This window comes from Girardinichthys multiradiatus, chromosome 5, assembly GCF_021462225.1.
Source record: "Girardinichthys multiradiatus isolate DD_20200921_A chromosome 5, DD_fGirMul_XY1, whole genome shotgun sequence".
Taxonomy (NCBI): Eukaryota; Metazoa; Chordata; class Actinopteri; order Cyprinodontiformes; family Goodeidae; genus Girardinichthys; species Girardinichthys multiradiatus.
In genome coordinates, this window is record NC_061798.1 from 34082036 (window position 1) to 34105306 (window position 23271).

A 23271-nucleotide genomic window follows, 5' to 3' on the forward strand; every position below is an offset into this window, starting at 1 on the left:
GTCATACAGCTAAATATTAAGGCAATATTACTAAGGAAATGTATGTAAACTTCAGAATTTCAAGGAAGTCATAAAAAAACTGTTGCTTTAGCAAATGATTTTGAACACCCTGCCGGAGGTAAAATATATAGAGAGACAGTCAGGCTCACTCACACACACTGACTGGGATTTATCTGCATTGGTCAGTAGTGAGGGCAACAATGATAGTGACATACATATTACACAAAAAAAAAATTGCAAAGGTTCTTACATCAAAATTAGAGTTTGCGTTTTTCATGCAATTATGTGTTTTATTCCATGGTATCAAATGTGGAAGATCCCCTTAAAGTTGTAATGATATATTTTTTAAATTATTGAGCTCTACAAAATCTAAAAAAAAAGTCTTGTCATACATAATTTGTGATTTGAGTAATGTCGTCTGTTGCAAGCTGGGACCTAACTCATCCAGTAAAAGCTTGGAAACCATGATTTTATTGAACAAACAAAATAGGACCGTCAGCCCCAGTGAGCTAGACGGCTGATGAAAACAGAAAGCTTTCATTGTGGTGATGAAGATGAAAGCTTTTAAGTTTTAAGTAGTAAAATATTATATATCTTAATGTTTTCATTAAAAACAAGCTAGACTGAACCTTGTTTAGTGAGAAAATAGCATGTGTGAAATGTCTTTGTGTATGATGAGTGTGTCTTACCCACGGTGAGCTGACCAGTCAGTTGTCCCTGATCATTTCTTGCATTGACGGTCACATTTCTGTCTGACTGGAGAATCAGTGGACTGTCCTGTAGAGGGTAACAGAGAGAGAAAAGAGAAACAGAAAGGCATATTGTTTACTTCTTTCACTGAAACAAGATATAGTACACCTTATGTTAAAACGTATATAAATAGCTTATGAAGTGCAATTGAACATAATGTCTACATTGCATTCATAACAAATTACCAGTTTTATTTTGTTTTAAATTGTTTGGTAGTGCACATATTTTACAGTTTAAAAAAATGCATTCATTCAAAAATCTTGGTTGCATGGTTATTTTATGGTAACACCCCTCTTTTGTATGTATTGCAATTCGTAACCACATGTAAATTATGAGTCAGTTTGGGTGTGCCACAAGGTCCTAGACTAGGGACACATATTTTCGCTCTACTTATGCTTCTTTAAGTTATTTAAAAAAGGGAGCACAGAAAGTATCAACAGGCTGGGATTCGATCCCGCAACAGCCAGGTTGTTCAAGCTCTTGCCCGTTGACTGCTGGAAATAGGCACCAGCCCTCCCGTGACCCACTATGGAATAAGAGGTATAGCAGATGAATGAATGAATAAACTGTAAGGATTATGATTATTGATTGATTGATTAATTAATATTTATCAAAATCATAATTAAAAATCAAAATTCAGAAAAATTATTTTCTCAACAAAAAATCATTGCTTACGAATAGAAGTCAGAGATGTCCTCTGGTGATGTGATTATGGGGTCAAAGCACTTAATAATTACAATTAGTTTTATCATTAATAATTGATAATTATTGGCGGGGGAACTTTTACCTTATTTTGACAGATAAATCACTCTTGCACGAAATAAACACAAACATTCCTCTTGTTATTTTAAATCTTATTATGAATATTTGTCCTGTCTGCCCATAGAAAATGTTTACCTAGAATTTATTTGACAGCAAAATTTTGTCGTTCTTGTAGCCGTCAGTTTTGATGGGCTTCTTTCTTGGTCAGCACTCAGCCCATTTATTATATATTTATTGAAACCATATAGCCCTGATATGATTGCTACTCTGGTCCAAAAACCTTCACCTAACTAACAAGCACTATTCTACACAAATAGAATGATAAAATGACTACCTAACAATAATAATAAAAAAAATATATATGCACATTGAGTTTCTATGATGAACAAACCAGTAGTTTTATGGACAAAATGTGTAATTTGGGTTAACTTGGAAAGAGAAGCCCTCCTGGTGTTCTGATTGGCCAAATCTCAAACAAAGGGTCATAAAACTCTGAGGCGGGAACTCAGTGGAAAAACTCCAGTAATAAAACTGGGACAAAGGAGTGGTCAGGCCACGAGGCCCAGACCGCAGCTGCTTTGAATGGAAAACTTTTAAAAGTCCAACTTCTAACTCCTGGCTGATTTGGGATCAGCCGGAGAAAAACACACACACCTTGCTGATCGCGTCAGCAATCCACTATCAAACAACACCTGCACAGCAAATCAAACCCTCAGCATAAAACACTTCAATGAGTATTGCATGCAAGTTAATACCTTGGATTAACTACTGGTGATTCTAAATCACCTTAAAGTATGCCTCACCCTGCCCAGACCTCTAAATACAACTATCAAATTTAATATAAAACAGAACAAAATTACTTAGTTGTTGATTTCCTTTCTTCCTTTCTCCACCGGTTTGAGGATAGGTAGGTCTGAATAAAACGGTGGCGGGGGACCAGACTGCCACTGTTCCGTGATCAACTCAAAAACGGTAAACTTCTCAATTGACTAAAACGGGGGAAATATGAGGAACCATTGCAGTTGACTGAATCAACAAGGAGGAAAACTCATCTCCTTGGAAACAAACCTCTCTGGATTTTCACCTGCGGAGTTTTGGCGGGGTCTTCGATCGTTATGAATCTTCTGACCTTCTTGTATCAGACAGAATTCCAGCTTTCAAGCTCTTCCGGAAATGGCTGTGTGGAGGAAAAACGTAACTTGCCTGCGAGTTTCTGTCGCTCCAGATATGTGCCTCCGTTGCGTCATCCCGGGAGACACGCTGGAAATGGCAATGAAAGTTTGGTTTCCGTGGGTTTTATAATCCGGGTGACGTCAGAGCTGCGACGCTGTTGAGCTGCACATGTTGAACTGCGCAGCCCAGCCAGTCTATCCGACCAAAATGAATGACCCCAACAGAATGAACAAGCATTTATGTTCTAAGAAAAATTATTTAAAAAAAAATTTAAACCTGTTAATATTGACTTTCTGAATAAATCAAAAATACGTGTAAATTTTTTCTTTAAAAAGGCTAAATTAACACATGTTTATCCCTGTCTTCATATTGTCTACTTCTTCATGATATATTGCACTAAATAGTTTCCTAAAAAATTCGAAAATAGCTAATAAGTTTGGAGGGTTTCATTTTTAATTGTAATTCTTAATTTAATTTTAATTCTTGATAGTAAAGATGTTCAAATGTACTGTATAAATTACAACAAATGAATGAGTCATAGTGTAGTAAGTAATTGAAAGAGTGTTGAATTTCTGAATGACTGAAACCAAAAGGGCTTTTATTTTGATATTTCTTACTGGAGGAGAATGTCGGAAGTGAGTTAGGTTTATTTAGTTCAGAAATTATCCAAAGTCATTTAATACAGTGTTCATTTGGTGGGACATTTATGTGGTCATCCTTATAAAACAAGAGCTAACATTAACAGATTGTTATGAGCCATTAAGATGCCTTAATCCAACAACATCACTGGCTAATAATCAAGCTGATTCTTTCATAGTAAGACATGTGCAGGGGCTGCAGTCTGTAGCTCACATAATGACTTTCTTTCACTGTTCAATACATGAGATAAAAACAGTTACCACGACTCCAGATTAGGGGTCTTATGCATAAAAGAGTGTGCAGCTTTCATACTATAAATGTATGGTAGGGAGAAATTCTGAAGCTTGCTGCACACAAAAAGGTCAGATGTATAAAACCGTGCATACATGTGTTACTGCACACTTTTCATTCATACATTCTAATTTACAGGAAATTCAGCGCGGCTGCAGGAAACTTTAGGAACGCCCAATCCCCACCTACAAATTAATATGCAAGGTAGTATTAATTGCCTGAAGGCAACCACCACGTGTCCAAATAACCATGGCAACGGTGTTCAGTAAGCCAAAAAAGAGAATATAAATTCACATCAGAGGAATATTTATAGTTTGGGATGGGTGACACAAAAAAGCAAAATTTTTATATTGATTTATAGAACTAAAAGGGCAATTAGTTAAACTGAATTTTTACAACAAAATACATTTTAAAAGAAACTGACTTCAGTTTCAAACCTGCAAATTCAGTTTCAATTTATTGAAATACATTTTCAAACCAGGGCATTTAATTTTAAATTAGGCAAATACATATTCAGTCTGAGCAATTCAGTCAGTTTCTGATGAAACACATTTCAGCACATAGCAAAGTTTTGGGCTACTCATAAAAATCAAGTTGAGTCATGCTTGTGTGGTTGGTGTTGCAAATCGGAGGAGCAAAAGCAACTTTACCTTGCTAAAGTTTGTTTAATTTTCGATAAGTTCTTTTGAAATAACTGATTATTTATTTATTTGTTTCTTTATTTACCTAACAAGTTAACTTAAACTTTGTTTGGAAAATCTATAGATGCTGCCCCTAAGTCAAAAGGGTCATATTTTAACAATCTCTGTGTAACCTTGGCTTTTGTATCATTTATTATAAACAAACAACCTCGCTAACACATGATGCATGAACTCTGTTTTTTTAAGATGGGCCAAGGTAACCTCCAGAAAATTTTAATGGATACCCAGATTAGAGTCACTAACAATCGTGGAGTGGCACACCAAAACCAAAATGTATTACATAATTCCTGGAGTTTTATTAAGATATGTTGGATAGAGTGAACTATTAATATAGCCCTGGCAAAACATAACGTATGTGGGAGTACTGGTGTACAGGTCTAAAAAAAAAACCTTTTGTGCGGGAGGTCCCACATTTTGCACCTCAATCAATGTGCCGCTATATGCTGATTAATAAGCCCCCCTGGGATGCTGTTTCTACGAGTGGTAACAGTAAACAGACATGTGGCTGCAGCTGCTTGGATAAACTGCTGCAGGGAGCTTTGTTGCAGACTGGTGATAAGTCTGAGTTGCCTGCATCATACACCTCCAATGCCATGACATGTTTCCCACTGTATTTTAATAGATTTATGGAGAGTGAGAATGATACAGCACTGTTATATCACTTAAAAAGCTGATTTAGATTATATTCATTTTACTTTTCCCCTGCATGGCTGGTGGAACTAAAAATTTAGCTGTTATTTCTAATATCCATGGTTGCCTACTGGTTTAAAAGCTTAAAACCTGGAATTACCAGAGAATTTGTAAATTTGTTGGACTGCAAGGAGGGATCATATTTATTTGGGTAAAAAAAAATTGGGTGAGCAGAAAATAAGACAAAATTTGTTTAAAAATGTTTGAAATAATATTTTACTTATAACATTTAACAATTTGGAGATCAGGCCTGATATTAATTTTAGCCATGAGGAGGCAAGCCTTTTGCTTCTGTAAATTATTTTTCTTTGTTTCTTTCCTAATTCTGTGGATACTGCAGTCAATTCAGTCAATACTTAATTACTCTGTATAACTAGCACCATTTGAACTTGCAGCCAGTTCACTCTTGATTCCCTCTATTGTGCAAACCCAACAAACTTTGCAAACAATCTACATTATCTTGTAAAAACATAATTCTATCAGGGAGTGTTTGTTGTTTAAAAAAGTGTGTTTTTGTCCACAAACAAATCCAATTGCAAAGTGTACTTCAATATATTTTACTGGTCTTCTCTTGTTTTATTGTGTCTTATGTAATTTTCTTTTTTTATTTTAATTCTCTTCTCTCCCTTCCTCATTTTCCTTTTTAAATTACTTATTTGTTTAGACAGCATAAAATGAACTGTTCACAGGTGACCCAATTTCTCTCTTGATTTCCCCCTATTAATATCTTGCCGGATTCCCATCTGAATTTTAAATGAGAATTGTGTTTAATTTGAAAACCCGTTGATCCGTTGAAATGGAGAGATCCTTTTTTTCCCCTTCCATCCTCTTTTATTTTCCCCTCTTCTCATACTTAGTTGTGCTATTTGCTATGGATGAATATTTTCTATTTTGCAGTCTGCTTATGCTTTCTTTTCAAATGTCAAAAATGTCTGCGCTCTATTTTGAATCATCGGGGGGACTTTTGCGACAAGGGTCACGAACAATAACATGACCTGCTGTGCAAGTATAATATACAAATACTGTACAAATACAACTTCAACACACAAAAAACAAGTACAACCAAAGTCAAACACAAGATTTACAGAGCAATGAAACAACCTGAGCATGTGTAACTATGGAGTGCAAATGAACATTTAATACAAAATATCCAAAGTTTAAATGTAGTCTTGCCCATGTGCTTCCATATATATATAAATTGACAAAAATTTATCTATTTACTGTGGAATGCCTCAATTTTCTTTTACATACTGCGTGTTTCCAGCAGTGGTATTTGCTGTATTATCTTTCCATTTTGTTTAAACTGACTCCAAAATAAAAGCTTGACAGCTGTAATGTGATTTGAATTCCTGCTTAAAAGGGATAAACAGGCCTGATCCCAATCACTTGTCCAAAACGCTTTCATTTATATGCACAACTGTAAATGACAAATCAAACCTTTATAAACAATGAGTTATTGCAATACGCAAATGCATTGCAATAACAGCTGTTAAAAAAAACAAAAAAACATGAACTGAAAAGTTATCTACATCATACAGAAGCCAAACAATCTGGCTAATATCAATGATGGTTCATTTGGATGATAAACTTGTGTGCTGTACCAAAATACTATGAACATTTATCACAGATTTAAAATGAAAAGCTCCTTATCACTTTGGTTACTTGTATTAATTTAGGTAATATGTTGTGTTCAGTCATGCTACAAAACATGCCCTAAGGAAACTCATACTGTGCAGTAAAACAAAAGAAATGTCAAGACTCTGTGGGCAGAAAAGAAATAATTTTATGACACATATTTTGTAAAACAAAATAATTACAGTTACAATTAGTAAAAAGGACTCATCATTGATGAAATACAATTTTTACAAAGAAAACTGATTGCTCCCAGCTTGGTATGTTTTCAGCAGCTGCTGTTGTTAAAAGCATTTGCTGCCAATAAAAGCCATTAAGTGTCTTCCAGCTAATGAACTCTAATCATGGGTTCTTTTATGGAACATCTAAACTTGAATGGTTCAAACTTTACATTCACCATGCACAAAACGTCTGTAGCACAGTGTTGCATTGTTAGTGAGTTATGTGAGAGCATTTAATGCCTTTGTTCAAAACTGCAGGCCTCTCATTGAATTGAATTCAATGTTTCGCATTTGCCAGGTGCTCTGATATTCTCTCACAAGCATGCATTACAGGAAACATGGAGTCAGGTTCAGTTCAGCTGATATAGAGCTATGCATGCAATGCATGCTTGGCATTTACTGTTCTAAATGATAAAACACATCGACGATTCCACAAAGTCCAGGGATCGGTTCTGTCTCAGTGTACTTCAGTGCACTCTGTCAAATATATGCTAATGCAAAGAATTAATACGCATCAAATGTTGCAACCAGTGTTGTGTATTAACACGTTGATTTGAATGGACTCATGAGTTGTTAGACAGACAGACAGACAGACAGACAGACAGACAGACAGACAGACAGACAGACAGATAGAGAGATAGATAGGCCAGATGCCCTTACGAGAGTCCAAGATAGGCCCAATGCTCAGCTGATCACACAGACTGTCTAGATCACATATGTCAAAGTCAAGGCCCGCGGGCCGAATCCGCCCCCTGGATGATATTTAATTACTATTAGAACCGGCCCGCAGGCCACAGCCGCCCGCTGGCGTTTTGCACGCACCAACACTACATTCCACACAATGCAACGGTAATCCGTGAAGTCACTGTAGCGCGCACAAGCGGCTTCATTGTTCATCAGCAATCACAGCAGAGATCAACTTTCAGGTACCCCCCTCCTCAAAAATGGCTAAACATAAGGTGGACGCTGAGAACAGGGGGTTTCAAGCCAGATGGGAGGCAGAGTACATGTTCACGGAGGTAAAAGGGAAACCTGTGTGTTTTCTGTGTGGAGAAAGTTTGGCTGTAATGAAAGAATATAATCTAAGAAGGCACTATCAAACTTCTCAGAAACACACAGACAAAGACAAGAATATGGACACGGAACAAAGGCTACAGAGGGTGGAAGAATTAAAACGAGGCCTTAAGTCCAGGCAGGCTATGTTCGCATATGCCGAATCACAAAGCGAGGCTGCTGTCAAGGCTAGCTTTATTGTGGCAAAAGAGGTCGCAAAATCAGCCCGGCCCTTTACAGAAGGAGAGTTTATCAAAAACTGTATGCTTAAAGTTTGTGACGCAGTGTGCCCAGACAAAAGACAACTAATATCAAACGTGAGCTTGAGCAGAAACACCGTTGCTGAACGTGTAGACCAGCTTTCCACCAATATAAAAGAACAACTTGTGAGTAAGGGAAAAGATTTCATTGCATATTTTCTTGCTGTGGATGAGAGCACGAACACATCCGACATTGCCCAGCTGTTAATTTTCGTCCGTGGAGTAGACTCCAGCCTTATGTCCTATGCATGGCACAACTACAGGACAGGATTTGTATGAAGAGGTATCCAGATGTGTAAATGAGATGGGGCTGCCTTGGGAAAAACTTGTGGGATTAACCACAGACGGAGCACCCGCAATGTGTGGACACAGGAGTGGATTGGTGGCAAGGATGCGTGAGAGGATGCGGGAGGAAAACGTCACAGATGAGCTGACAGCTTATCGCTGCATCATACACCAAGAGGCATTGTGTGTGCAAAGCCTTGAAAATGGAACATGTAATGAGCACCATAACGCGAGCAGTTAACATCATCAGAGCCAAAGGTTTAAATCACCGCCAGTTCAAGGCATTTCTGGGCGAGTTAGATACAGAGTATGGTGACTTACCATATCACACAGAGGTGCGATGTCTAAGCCGGGGAAAGGTGCTGCATCGATGTTTCGAGCTGCGTGAGGAGATCTGTCTGTTCATGGAAAGCAAGGGGGAAGACACAACAGAGCTCCGAGATGAAACTTTCCTGTGTGAAATGGCGTTTCTCTGCGACATCACGAGCCATCTGAATGTGATTAATCTGCAGCTGCAGGGACGGGGATGTGTCATTCTAGAATTGCGCCGCTCAAGGTGCCAGCAGGTTGGAGTAGCTTTGTTACTTTTGATTCTGATTTATTCTTTTTTGGGAACTATTCCTCTTGTGGTGGATACAGTTGATTTTTTTTGGACGACTGTCCACTCCGGTGTCGGATGCTCTGCAGGTTGGAGGATTTTTCTTAATACTTAATATTTTTGGACATTTGTTATGATGCATTGCCATGTTTCTTACAACCGGGAGCAGCGGATTAATATCTCAAAAGCTCAAATAATACTTCAACTACAACCCCTAATCCCTGATGAGTTGAAAAGGAGACGCCGTGGATGCAGAACAGGAGCTAAGAGAAGAGAGAGAAGGAGGAAGTTCAAACCATCTCTTCCATCGATTATGATGGGCAATGTGAGATCGTTGGGAAACAAGTTGGATGAACTCCAAGCCCTACAAAGGACTCAGCCAGAGTACCGGGCATGCAGTATTATGTGTTTTACTGAGACATGGCTGCAGGATCATATCCTCGACTCCAGCGTCTCTCTGCCGGGCTTTTTAACCGTACAAGCAGACAAAGATTTAAAGAGGAGCGGCAAATGTAAAGGAGGTGGACTGGCAGTACTTTTGAACAACAGATGGTGTAATCCAGGACATGTAACTGTGAAGTGTCATCTATGCAGTTCAGATATTGAACTGTTGGCAGTAAGTTTCCGTCCATATTATTTACCCAAATAGTTCACCAGTGTTATTTTGGCAACAGTTTATGTTCCACCTTCCGCTGTTGCCGACAATGCATGTGATGCCGTTAGCTCAGTTGTTACTAAGCTACATACACAAAACCCCAATGCTTTAGTGGCAATTTCTGGTGATTTAAACCATGCTTCACTCTTTGCTACACTTCCAACATTTCAACAGTTTGTCAGCTGCTCTACCAGAGAAAACAAAACATTGGATTTGTTTTATGCAAATGTCAAGGACTCATACATCTCTACAGCAAGACCTCCTGTAGGCAAATCAGATCACAATCTTGTTTTTCTCTGCTGGAAATATAAGCCCCTTGTTCAGAAGCAACCTGTAATAAAGAGGACTGTGAGAAAAGGGTCACAGGAAGCTGAAGAAGTTCTGCAAGGTTGCTTTGAGGCTACAGACTGGGACACACTGTGCCAGCCACGTGGAGAAGACATAAATGTCATGACTGAGTGTGTAACCGACTATATAAACGTCTGTGTGGATAACATCATCCCCACCAGAACCGTGAGATGCTTCCCCAATAACAAACTTTGGATCACCAGTGACCTGAAGGACCTGCTTAACAAGAAAAAAAGAGCCTTCAGAGAGGGAGACAGGGAATTATTGAGGAGAATACAGAAGCAACTTAAAGTCAAGATAAGAGACAGCAAGGAGGTGTACAAGAAGAAGCTGGAGAGCAAGCTCCAGCAAAACAATATCAGAGATGTGTGGACAGGGATGAAGAAGATCACAAGCTTCAAGCAGAAGGATGATCAGATCGATGGAGGTCTGGACAGAGCCAATGAACTGAACACATTCTTCAATAGGTTCAGTTCAGAAACAAGCTTCTCATCCTCCTCTCCTGCTCACAGCCAAACAGACATTCCACCTTCCTTTGACCCACAGGAACCACAGCTGTCCAGTAACACCTCACATTTTTTATCTTCCACCTCAGCCCTAGACCCTTCTGCTTCTACATGTTTGCCTTCAACCATATCAGAAGATGCTGATGCTTCCTTTGCTTCCCCCTTCCACCTGTGTGTCTCAAGAAGTTAAGTGAAGAGGCAACTGGAGAGACTGAATCGGAATAAGGCTGCAGGTCCAGATCATGTCAGCCCTAGAGTCCTGAAGGCCTGTGCAGAGCAGCTCTGTGGGATTCTGCAGCACATCTTCAACCTTAGCCTGGCCCAGAAGAAGGTTCCGGTGTTGTGGAAGACCTCCTGTCTTGTTCCGGTAAGAAAACTCACCCATCAGTCCTCAATGACTATAGACCTGTTGCCCTAACATCTCACATCATGAAGGTCCTAGAGAGACTCCTGTTGGCCCACCTGAGTAAGCAAACAGTAAACCATCAGGACCCCCTTCAGTTTGCTTATCGCTGTGGAGTTGGAGTTGAAGATGTCATCATACACCTGCTTCAACAAACCCACTGTTATCTGGACAAAGCCAGCAGCACTGTGAGGATCATATTCTTTGATTTCTCCAGTGCATTTAATACAATCCAACCTGATTTGCTTTGTCAGAAACTCCAGAAGACTCAGGTGGAGGCCTCAACAATCTCCTGGATTAAAGACTACCTGACAAACAGACCACAGTTTGTGAGACTGAAGGGTTGTGAGTCTAACCAGGTAGTCAGCAGCACAGGAGCACCACAGGGGACTGTACTCTCACCATTCCTTTACACTCTGTACACCTCAGACTTCCAGTACAAGACAGACTCCTGTCATCTGCAGAAATACTCGGATGATTCTGCAGTCGTGGGGTGGATCAGAGATGGACAAGAAGCTGAGTACAGGAAGGTGGTGGACCACTTTGTGGCATGGTGTGGAAACAATCATCTCATGTTGAACGTGACTAAAACAAAGGAGATGATTGTAGATTTTAAGAGAAACAGGAATAAGTCAAAAACTATTTCTATCATGGGAGAAGAAGTGGAGGTGTTGGAGGAGTATAAATACCTCGGTGTTCACCTGGACAACATACTAGAGTGGAGATACAACTGTGAAGCCATCTACAAGAAGGGACAGAGCAGACTGTACTTCTTGAGGAAGCTTAGGTCCTTTGGTGTTTGCAGCAAGATGCTGCATATCTTCTACAAGTCTGTTGTGGAGAGTGTGATCTCTTCTGCCATCATCTGCTGGGGAAGCAGCATTAGAGCCAGGGACTTAAAAAAGCTCAACAAGCTGATAAAGAAGGCTGGCTCTGTTCTGGGGACTCCTCTGGAACCTCTGGAGATCATTGTGCAAAGATGGATTCTTCATAAAATGAAGAACATTATGGAGAACCCTGAGCATCCTCTTCATGAGACTGTCCTACAACAACAGAGTGTCTTCAGTCAGAGGCTTCTTCAGATCTGCTGTAAGACGGAGTGCTACAGGAGATCCTTTCTGCCCACAGCCATCAGCATCTACAACAGCTTTTTGAGGAAACCCTCATAATGAGCTACAACAACATTTAATTTCCCTTTGGGATTAATAAAGTATTTTTGAATTGAATTGAATTTGAATCTCTGAAATGTACAGTACAGTGAAGACCTTTAAAACCAAGCTGAGTCTGTGGGAGACACAATGAGGAAAGAAAACTTGAGCCACTTTTCCAGCTGCCAGACCATGAAAGAGAAGCTCTCTACCGCTGTGTTCCCAAGTGCACAGTTTGCTGATAAACTCAACATACTTGCCGCCGACTTCCAACGCCGATTTGCTGACTTTGAAGCCCAAAAAAGCAGGTTTAAACTGCTCAGGAATCCCTTTGCAGTCGATGTAGAAAGCGCACCATCAAATCTACAAATGGAGTTGATTGAGCTCCAGTGCAATAACACACTCAATGAAAAATATGAGAGAGTGGGTGTTGCTGAGTTTGCACGTTTCATCCCCGACACAATGCCCCGGTTGCGCTTCCAGGCTGTTCGGACGCTCTCTATGTTTGGCAGCACATACCTGTGTGAACAACTTTTCTCTTTAATGAAGCTAATCAAAACATCACACAAGAGCCATCTTACTCATAATCACCTTCACTCAATCCTGAGGATTTCCTCAGCTCAAAGCCTAACCCCGAACATTGATGAACTTGTACAAAAGATGAGACACCACCAAGTGTCAAGCTCAGCCTCAGACAAGTGAGCATCACAGAGCAGTAATGTATTTTTCAGTTTTTAAATCAGTTACATTTTTACATTTGTTTGTACAAGTTGTGATTTTTCTATGAAGGAAGTATTGTTTTATCTGTGTGCCATAGATTTTTGTATTTTATTTTATTTATTCATATTTATTTTTCAGTTGAATGTACTCAGGGAAAATTGCAGATAAGAGCCATGAGAAAGAATACTGATTTATTTTTTTTTTATTTTCTTATTTTACTATTGGAAAGCAATGATCAATAAGATAATAGAGCAGCACAGTAATGCATTTTCAGTTTATAATGCATGCACTTTTATTTATGTATTTATCTTGAAAGTAAGAAACATACTTTGTTTTTCAAACCAATTAAATGTTTTGCTGTTTTCCTGTTGAAAATATTTTCCCTTGAGGTTACTGACAGAGCCATAACAAAATATTGCTTTATTCTTTTAATGTACAGAACATGCGATTTTTCTTTGAAGGAAGTTCATTTTTGTCTGCCTGTTGAAAAATGGTTTCACTTGAAATTACTGACATATCCATAAGAAAATATTGCTTTATTCATTTAATTATTAAATAATATACTCTGTGTTAGGTCTTGGTTCAATAGGCTGTGTGCAATCACTTCAATATGTTTTAATAAACATTGAACCAGCCTGGCCCTTGGCTTGTAGCAAATTTGGTTTTTTGGCCCTCGGTGTATTTGACTTTGACATCCCTGGTCTAGATACATCAAGCCTTTAAGCCAGCTAGCCTTTACACAGGTCAGTCATTTTGGGACTGTGGCTACCTCACTACCAGCTCAGAGGAGTAACCACAAGGGGGTTTACTTTCTTGTCTTTATCGCTTTGGCCCTTTCAGAAAGTACAAAGAAATAGCCAAGTTTGAAGTCTTTTGCAAAAGGAGCTGGAGTCTGAAAACATTAAAAGATAAATTGAAAAAGCTTAAGTTTCTAAGTATCTATGAAACCCAATTCAATTTTAGTTATTCAAATTTCAACAAGTCCTTAAATATTAGATTCTTAGGCGGCTGTAATAAAATAGAGACCGTAATCGATACAGCCTGTCATTTTAGAACAATGTTTCGACGGCGAGATACAGATTCTGACTAGAATATCTTGAAAATCATTGGTAATTTTTTTTGACTTGGAGAGTTATTTCAACATTATTGCTGCAGCCCTGTAAAATACATTGCACTAAGCCATTGTAACTATCTGCATTGCAGTTTTTGCCACATTGGCATTTGCACAATAGTAAGATTGTAGAAATATAAACATTGTGCATATAGCAATAATGAATACTTTCCATACATCATTTTGGTTTCATGTTTGATTGCCATCCATAAATATACCCTCATAATTCAATATATGCACTGATAAAAAAAAAAAAAACTCCCAGTACACACACATAGACATCATGCTGTCTCTTGTATGCTGACACAACATGCATCACTGCACCATTAATTCAGTTAATAGTTTAATTTCACTTTGATTATGAATGCAGGCGCAGAGCTGCCAGCCTGAGGTAGCCAGTGTAATTAGTCAGGTACTGATAAGTTGTGGACTGGTGGCTCATCATCACAGCCTTCAGACAGAAGTGCAGATGGGTCCTAAAAACAGAACTCAGCTCTGCCTTTGCGTGTCTGTGCCATTGCTTGACCAACCCACAACAGTTTTCTTTCTTTGTCTAGACCTAATGCTCACACATAATGTCATTATTTTTTGTTTACATGTTTATTTTTTTAACCATTGCAACAGTGTTCACTTCACCTGTCTCAATTGCTCTATCTCATATAGCTGCATATATTTACATGGTTCTTTCTTTCTTTGTATACAATTACATATTCTAGCAGTTCTTTACTACCATTACTTTTAGCTGTCACTTCATTTGAAATGATTTACTTTACCTGCCTCTAGTTAGGTTAATATTCTGTTTTACTAAATGTTTAAGAGCTCTAAATTTAGATTAGTAAGCAAGTGATGAAGTATAAGATGGACATGAAAAGGAAAGAAAACAAAATGTTTAAAAGAAAATTTAAATCTAGATTTACAAAAAGGTGAACAGTAAACACTTATGTGTACATCAGCGCCTCTGGTCCCTCTCCTGTAGTTTTGGAATTGGGTTAAATGGATGAAAAATGAATGATTTATTGAGTGAAGGAGCTGAAAAAGACGAGGGAAGTTGTTTCAGTTTATTGGTCCTGTCAACTACTGTGCAAGTTCGAACAGAATACCAATCAAACAGTGTGTGATAAAGTACCTTGGGGGCTCTTCTATTCCACATTCGGCTTTAATTCAGCTAATTAGCAAGGACTGTTAAATAACTGATGTGTTTGTTAGTGTATGGGGCTAATTTGTTGTTTTCAGCCCTTGCAGCCATAAAACAACAAAAAATAAACCATGATGCCCAAGAGTGCAGTCTCTGGGTAGTTGGATTTAATATGTTTAAGCGTCTTGTGCAGTCAGGGCTTTGATCATTGATTTAACAAGGCATTAGTATGCTTTATTTTATTTTTTTGTCAACAATTGTGAGATTGACTGATGGCATTAAAATCTAAAGCTGACAGCATGTATGAGATTTCCAATATAATGTGTGTGTGTACATATAAGTACTGTAACCTGTAAAGGGAAATGGCTTATGTCTTCATTTTCAAACATTTTAGATGCCTTTGTCAGAAATGATTGAAATACCAATTAACTGAAATGCTGATGGCAGGAGAAAATAGTACACCCTATGGAATTTGGTGGCTTGTAGATATTTACAGCATGTTTGGCAAGGAGTCTAAAAATGCATTTTAATACTTAAAGTGAATAAGTTCTTTCCAGTGATATAATGATATATTGTTAAGGTAATTAAACAAATGGACAAAAAAGTGTTCCTTATAGCAGTTGTAGCATGCAGCGACATTTTGTTTGCAAATGCATACAAATCTTTCCTTATAGTCATTTGGCCAGAGACTGGCATTGTGTTTGATAATGCTATATTTATAAACCTCTACAACTACCTTTAATCAAATACATATTATATATATTTTACACACTAATAGATTTCAGCACAAAATAATCCTTTCATCACCATCAACAGTCAGAAGAATGCATGCAACCCCCAGAGCAATTATGTGCTAGGAATAACACACCGATATTTAGTCACTTGAATATTGATTTTCCCTTTCCAGCAAAGTGGTTAAATAGGTTAAAACTAAGTTTGTCTGTTTCTCAAAATTTTTAGCAAATTGACCAGGCCAATTATATACTTGTTTACTTGATGCATAATAAAACAAAAAATGGATTTCATTAATTATATGCCAATGGTTTATGCCAAAAAAAAAAAAAAAGAAATCTGTGGCTATGCTGCAGCTAGATGTTTTGGTTGTTCTCATATCAAAGAATTGTGAATGCCCAACCAATATATATGATTGCTTTAGAGTTTTTCTGCATCAAAGGTCCCAGATTTTGGAAATAGTGCTCGGGGGTAGCCTGGAAGTTATTGCATTAACCCAAAAGATGTTAGCTGGCTTCATTGTTTCTTGACAATTCCCATCAGATTATTATTGCTAGTCTGGAGCTGTCTTTTCAGTTTAAAGACCCTTACTACAATAACAGACAATTAAAAATACAATAATTGGAAAAGTAACAAAAAATGGCACAGGTGTAGCTAATATTTTAATATTTTTTTCTGTAGTCCAGAAATAATTATTTAAATGACCTCAAGCAAGATAAAGAACAAGAGATACACACTATTTCATTTAAAATTTGTATCAGAAGACAGCATTGGGACAAATGTATGCTTTTAATTCTGTAATAAACAATGAATAAAAAAAAACTGTAGAGACTAAGGCGCAAGGTAGAAACAACGGGTAGAGTTAAGAAGGGGCCTCTCACATCTAAAGTTTTAGGGTGATAAAGCTTAAGGAGGGATAAAGAACACTGATGGGATGGGAGTAGTGGAGGTGAGTCCAGAGGAGGCTAAATATTTGTTTTACAGGCAGAAACACTCCAAAGACATACAAGAAGAGATGTATGTAAAGAAGCTGCCACAACAGCCCTGTGAATTACAGTTTTTTATGATAATGAATGATAGTTAAGGGAATTTTTTTATTTATTTAGCATAAAGTAAAATAACAATACAACACAATACAGAGGATAAATATCTGCAGCAGTAATCAACTACTTATGTTCATCAGGTTTTCCTGAGGCACTGACCTCTCCATATTTGTCTAAAACAGAGGTGCGACATAATTCCTTCATCTATCCATTGTCTATATTCCTTTTTTCTTTTAGGGTCCCTGGGGGAGCTATTTTCTATCTCCAGCGGCCATTGGCGAGAGCTGGGGTACAACCTGGACAGGTCACCAGGTCTCATAGGGCAACAAAGAGACACACAAAACAGACACCATGCACACACACGCTCATACCGAAGGTTAAATTAACCTTATTTTTCTTTCGTGCGCTCCTTCTGAGGCACCCTCCACCCACCTTGTTTTGGGTTGTTGTTTTTGGTTTGCCTCTGGCCCACCTTCCAGGAACCTCTTTCACCCACCCAGTTCATGGTTGTTTTTTGAATTGTTTTTTCTTGGACTCTCATAAGGGCATCTTGTATTTGTCACGTAAGGTGGTCATGATTCTTGCATGTTAGGTTTTGGTTCTTATTTGCGTTTTTCATCATTGTTCATTATGTCACTTAATGTGCTATATTCATTATTCTGCATATGTCTGTTTAGTCCCAATCACTTCCTTCACTTGCTCAGCCTTCCTCTGCACTGCCACTTTGGCAATTAAGCTCTTTCAAACCACCTGTGCCTGCCCATTACCTGGATTACTCACATGTTTGCCATGCCCTCTTCTCTCTTTTGCCCTTTATATCTCTGTCTCTGTTGCTTTTGTTTTTTTGCTGTATTTTTCTGTGTACCTGCCTGCTCCATGCCTGTTATGCTACCCATGTTTGATGTCCTGTTCGCCCTGTGCAACTGTTGTAGGTTTTTATTAATTTTCATTATTAAAGAACTTATTTTTGCCTTATTCAAACTCTGCATTTGAGTCCTTCACAAAATGCACCATGACAATCTTTGTGTCCTTAATCTTTAACGTGTATTTATTTTTGATTGATACTAAATAAATCTTAAACTTCAGAGTCATCTCGCTTCTACAAACTTTGGGTAAAATAATGATTAAATTGGAAGGTAAACTAATCCTACCTCAGAAAAATCTTTGCTAGATTATGCGACAGATTTATTCATGTACTTAGTATACTGTAGTTTAATACAGTTATTCCACACAACACAAGTATAATTTAATGCATCACAAATATTTCTATGTAGAATATTTTTGGAATACATAACAAATCATGGTCGTTCAAGGAAAAAGATAAGTATGCCCTATGGAATTCATATTTTTTTAGTTTTCTGGCATCTGTGTCTAAACTATTGATGGATTTTCGAAGATACTGTACTGCTCATATCTACCATTCTGATGACAAATCTAAATTTTTCACTGGATTTAAAATGTAGACTTTATTTTGCAAATGGAGAGCTCAGAATGCATCAATTTACGACTGAACTGTCTCTCTGTCATGTGGCTGCTGTATCACTGCGTGCCTGTTCACATCTCTTTTTTTCTTTTTTTACTGTCTTTACAGACCTGTTGATTAACCTTGTCACCACTACAAACTAAAGGACAATCCATTCTATTCAAGGAAAACAAATCAGATAGATGAAATACAAGGCAGAAATTAGTAACCACATCATAACACTGCAAGTTCAAGTCTCTATCATTTACCATTTCCGAGGACTACATTAAATAGTGTGTGCAGGTTTAATAATTGACCTAAGGTTATTTTTTTAAATTTCTAACTTCAGTTAAAAACAGAGCAGTTTTTTTTTTCTTTCTTTTGACAGTAGCTTTAAGCCAAGAGAAATATAGCTGTACATATTGTTGTTATGTAACAGAGTCACTGGAAATTTAGAGGGGCTTAATATTGTTGGGAGTATGATTATTGATTGAATAATCTTGATCAATAATTATAATTACAAATCATAATCTGACAAAATCAATTTCTTAACCATAAATCCTCATTTACAAATCAAGACCAGAGATATTTCTGGTGTTGTAATTGTGGCTCAACGCCTCTGACAATTACAACCGTTGAATACTCCGTAATATTTAATAACTATTGCCGGAGATGTCACTGTTTAATCGACCGTTTCTGCCGAAGCGTGTGGAACTTGAACCTTATTTTGACTGACACATCACTTTTTGCACACAATGAAACACCAAACGCTCTCTCTTTATCTATGTGAATATTTATAAATTTTCACCTACTCAACATGCAAAATTCTACAAACACAGGGGTAACACATCTAAATAAGCAAAATCAACAAACGGTAGTGGGTATGTATTGAGTCAACCAGCAGTTTATGGCAATACAGATGAAGGGAGAGGATATGAAAGGGGGGTGTGGTGATGACTGGTGGGGGGGGTTGGAGTGCAGCTTAGAGTGTCTTTTATGATCTTCTGATCATAAAACTTCACCCTTTACTCCTGAACACAAAGGATTGATAACTTTTGGCGGCAAGCTAGCACAGTGAGATTGAAGACAAAGGTAAAATGGAGAATTTTACCATGAGGTCGTTTTAACAGTCCAGTTTTGCAACGCACCCGCGTTCAGATAGTAAACACAAACAGCTCTGGGGGACACGGCGGGTCCCGATATCACATAACACATCAAAGTTTCAACAAGCAAGGTTACATGCACATATTATTCAGAACACATGAGATCCTAACCAGCGATTCTGATCGCTTCTACAACCTCTGACCCTGCCCAGGCCTTCTAATAAATAAATAAAAAAAAGAATATGGGTTTTACTTGTGTCGTCTTCTTCCTGAGCGAGGGAATTTGAGCGAGGAAACGTGGGGTTGAGTTAATTGTGCGTCCACAATTAACTTCTGGGGAACGGTCAGTCTTTGTCCTTCGGTCTTGTCTTCGATCGGCAAAGTGAAATCTCTGGCAATAGTTATTAACTATTACGGAGTATTCAACGGTTGTAATTGTCAGAGGCGTTGAGCCACAATTACAACACCAGAAATATCTCTGGTCTCGATTTGTAAATGAGGATTTATGGTTAAGAAATTGATTTTGTCAGATTATGATTTGTAATTATAATTATTGATCAAGATTATTCAATCAATAATCATACTCCCAACATATGGCGTCCCTGGGTGGGCATTATCATGAACAGCTTGCACTGTACATAAATGTGAATGAATAAAACCACAACTGCACATTATTGATGTACCAAGTGATTAGCTTAAAACCAGCTATCACTGGTCACAATAGGACTCAAAACATCAGAGTTCTAACATCAGATGTCACTGATTATATTTAAGAAAACATTATAACTCGTGACACTCCAGGAGTTCACAAATTTAGACTTTCGTCAAAATGAATAACTCCAATGTCTCCGTGCTAGTAACAATCAACTCTGCTACATAAGCAAAATTTTAGATGTTCTGACTCAGTCTGGTTTCTTCTGTGTAAGCAATAACTTGAGACTTGGTTTAACTTCAGTTAACCTCACTGTCCAGACAGTTGCTGCACATCTGGATCCAGAGGCTGTGTTTGTGTAAGACCACAATTGGAAACTGAAATTACTTTGCAGTTAATTTCAATATCTGACCTAATTTTGATGCATGTATCCATTCAGGAGCTTTATAGTTTGTTTTATGGTTTGAAAGAACAGGATTTTGGCCAGATTAAATCCCAAATTTAAACTAATCACCCTGCCATAAAGGGGGGTGAATCAAAAGTCAAATTGCAATTATTACACTTAGGAGGTGTAGCAATTTTCTTTTCCCTTTGCATTTTAAACAAAATTCCCTTAAAGGTTAAGAGTAGTGTCTAATCACTAGTTCTCCCAAAGAAAGGTGAAAAATTAACTCTAAAATCACAAATATCCTCAGAGAAAGGAGTAGCATTATAACACTTGGAGCATAGTGTTATCATACGTCACAGGTTGAATGATCAACTGGTGCACCCATTTTACAATCAAATGTTTCCAATATATGTATAGTCAGATATACATATATAGCTGGACATACATTTGTTAGATGTTGTTGCTTTGTAGTGTCTGCCAGAATAATGGAATTAAACTCCATTATGAATTCAGCAGACGTGGAGATGCAGAAGGTGGTGGTTGCTGATCTCATCCGTTTGTCTCCAGATGAGCGGGATGCTTTAAATCAGTTTGACCTTGCTACATGTGATCAGAGGATTCAGGAGCTGGTAAACTTCATTAAGTATCCGACTGGAGATGCTCTGATTTCAGATGTTCTTTGTCAGCTTACCTTGTTGTATCAGCAGAAATCACAACTGGAAGCTAAAAGATATTTTCAGTTACAGGCTGACCATCAGATGGCCCTTCAAAGAGAGAATGCTGCAAAGCTTGAGCTCTCAAAAGCTGAGAAGAGGACCAAGAAAGCTGAAGCAAAGTTAGTGAATCTGAAGGCAGATGAGCTCAAGAAAGCTTCATCCCTAAAGGGGGGACAGACCCCCACCTCTCAGGTACCCAATTTGCATTTTCACTCACAGCAGCTGCAGCAGCCACAGCAGGGGGGAGACTCAGACAGCAGGCATCCTGCACCTAGGTCAGAGTCTCCCCCTCCTAAATTCAGCCAAAGTGTCCAACTTACTTCCACAGACCTTAACCGAAATGTTGGAAGTCAGATGGTCTCCAGTGGTTTCCTGCCAAACCCCAGTGCAGTGAACAACCACCAAGATGACCAAGTGCCGGACTCAGCGTGCACAAGTGGCCCGATTCAGTGGGAGGAGCACTCTTCCAGCCTGATCGGCACCCCTCTCCTTTCTGACTCTGTGTCAACCCCTAGGGACCAGGAGAGAAGCACATGGTTCTCAGGTGACTCAATCCAACCTGACCCAGCACCACTTGCACGAGTCCATTCATTACAAAGCTCTCATTTAAATAATGAGAAGACGTGTTTCCTTCCCCAGAGGTTTTGTCATGATCTTCCACCATTTCATGAACTTAACCAGCATGACTTCTCAGATGGACGTGGTCCACCTTGGGAGCATGGTGTCCGTTTCAAACAGCTTGAATCCCTTGCTAAGGACATAGAAGTTTTTGATCCAGGTAGCCAGGAGTCAAATATTGATGCTTACCTGTGTGAGGTTGAACATTGTCTTCTTGACTTGCGTTTTCCTTCTGATCGTGAGAAGCTGAGGCTTATTTGGAAAACAACAGCTAAGAGTGTTAATGCGTTCATAAAAACTCTTCCTCCAGAAATTAGTGACAGCTATCCAGCTCTCTACCAGGCTCTTAGAGAAGAGTACTATGTTTACAGAGATGAAGCCGCTGCCACTATTAACGCTGTGACAGTTTTTGCAAAAACAGTTCGAACCTCCCAGATAATATTTCCACCGTTCTTCCACACCAATGACCATCGGGTCAGGAGGGAACACAGCGCGCTGAATGTCTTTTGCTGGCAAAAGGACATAAATTCAACTGGATCCAAGGACCGATCACCGATCATTTGCAAAAGTTAAGTAGAATGAAATACTGTCTGTGTATCCGGTATTTTCATTCATGAACGGAGAAATTAAGGTGTAAGAGTTGCTTACATTTTCTCTTCGAGGCCCCACAGAAGCAAACGGTGTTCCGAGAGAAGCTGTTTCGACAAGCCGAGTCTGGAGGAAAGACGACGGCCGCAACCGTGTTTACGGTAACGAACAGCTGGTCACCTTCTGATCGGGAGAAACTGAGGAAGTTAGCGGGAAGCCAACCTTTGTTCACAGAACGAACGCACCTTCTGATCGGAGGAAACTGAAGAAGTTAGCGGGAAGCTAACTCTTTGTTCACGACGGATATCTTCTTCAAACTTCGCCCTTGGACAACCTCAACAGGTTCAGAGTTTGGGTTTTGGGCAGATTAACAGATTGGTTTAAGATGAAATGATCTAAACGTTTTCATGTTATGAAGTTTGTTTTGTGGAACTCGGCTATCTTGGTGCTAGCATGCTACCTGTAGCACCCAGGCTGGTTCGGGTTCTTTGTATGTTTTAAAGCTAAGATAAACTTTATTTAAAGGGTGGTTTTAACCAGAACATTGCTCATAACGCGCCGTCAGCGCTTATGCATTTTAACCCTGGTATGTGTTGATTCTGGCGCTAAGCTATCTCTAGCTTAGCACTTTAGCTAGCTTCTTTGTTAGCCCAACGGCCAGCCGGTAAGAACACATGTGCTAGCATTAAGGCTAGTCAACAGAAAGGTTGTTAGTTTTCAAGCTAGTGAATAATAGTCCCTGAACATCATTTACTAAAGTTGATAACTAAGTAAACACCATTAAGCCCCATTTCTCCAGAAAGATTTGGCTCTTTTCCAAAATACTCAATAATATTTCTTCATATATTATTTTTAATAAATGAAGGCAGCTAATTAGACACCGTTGAG

At 38.6% G+C, this 23271-nt stretch overlaps 1 protein-coding gene across 1 annotated transcript in view; it reads right to left on the bottom strand.

The window, feature by feature from the left end:
* LOC124869050 (zeta-sarcoglycan) overlaps positions 1-23271 on the bottom strand; it is a 520530-nt gene that overhangs the window by 121061 nt on the left and 376198 nt on the right. The window contains exon 4 of the mRNA XM_047366758.1: positions 690-777. Coding sequence (XP_047222714.1) covers positions 690-777 — 88 coding nt within the window. The remainder of the gene's footprint in view (positions 1-689; positions 778-23271) is intronic.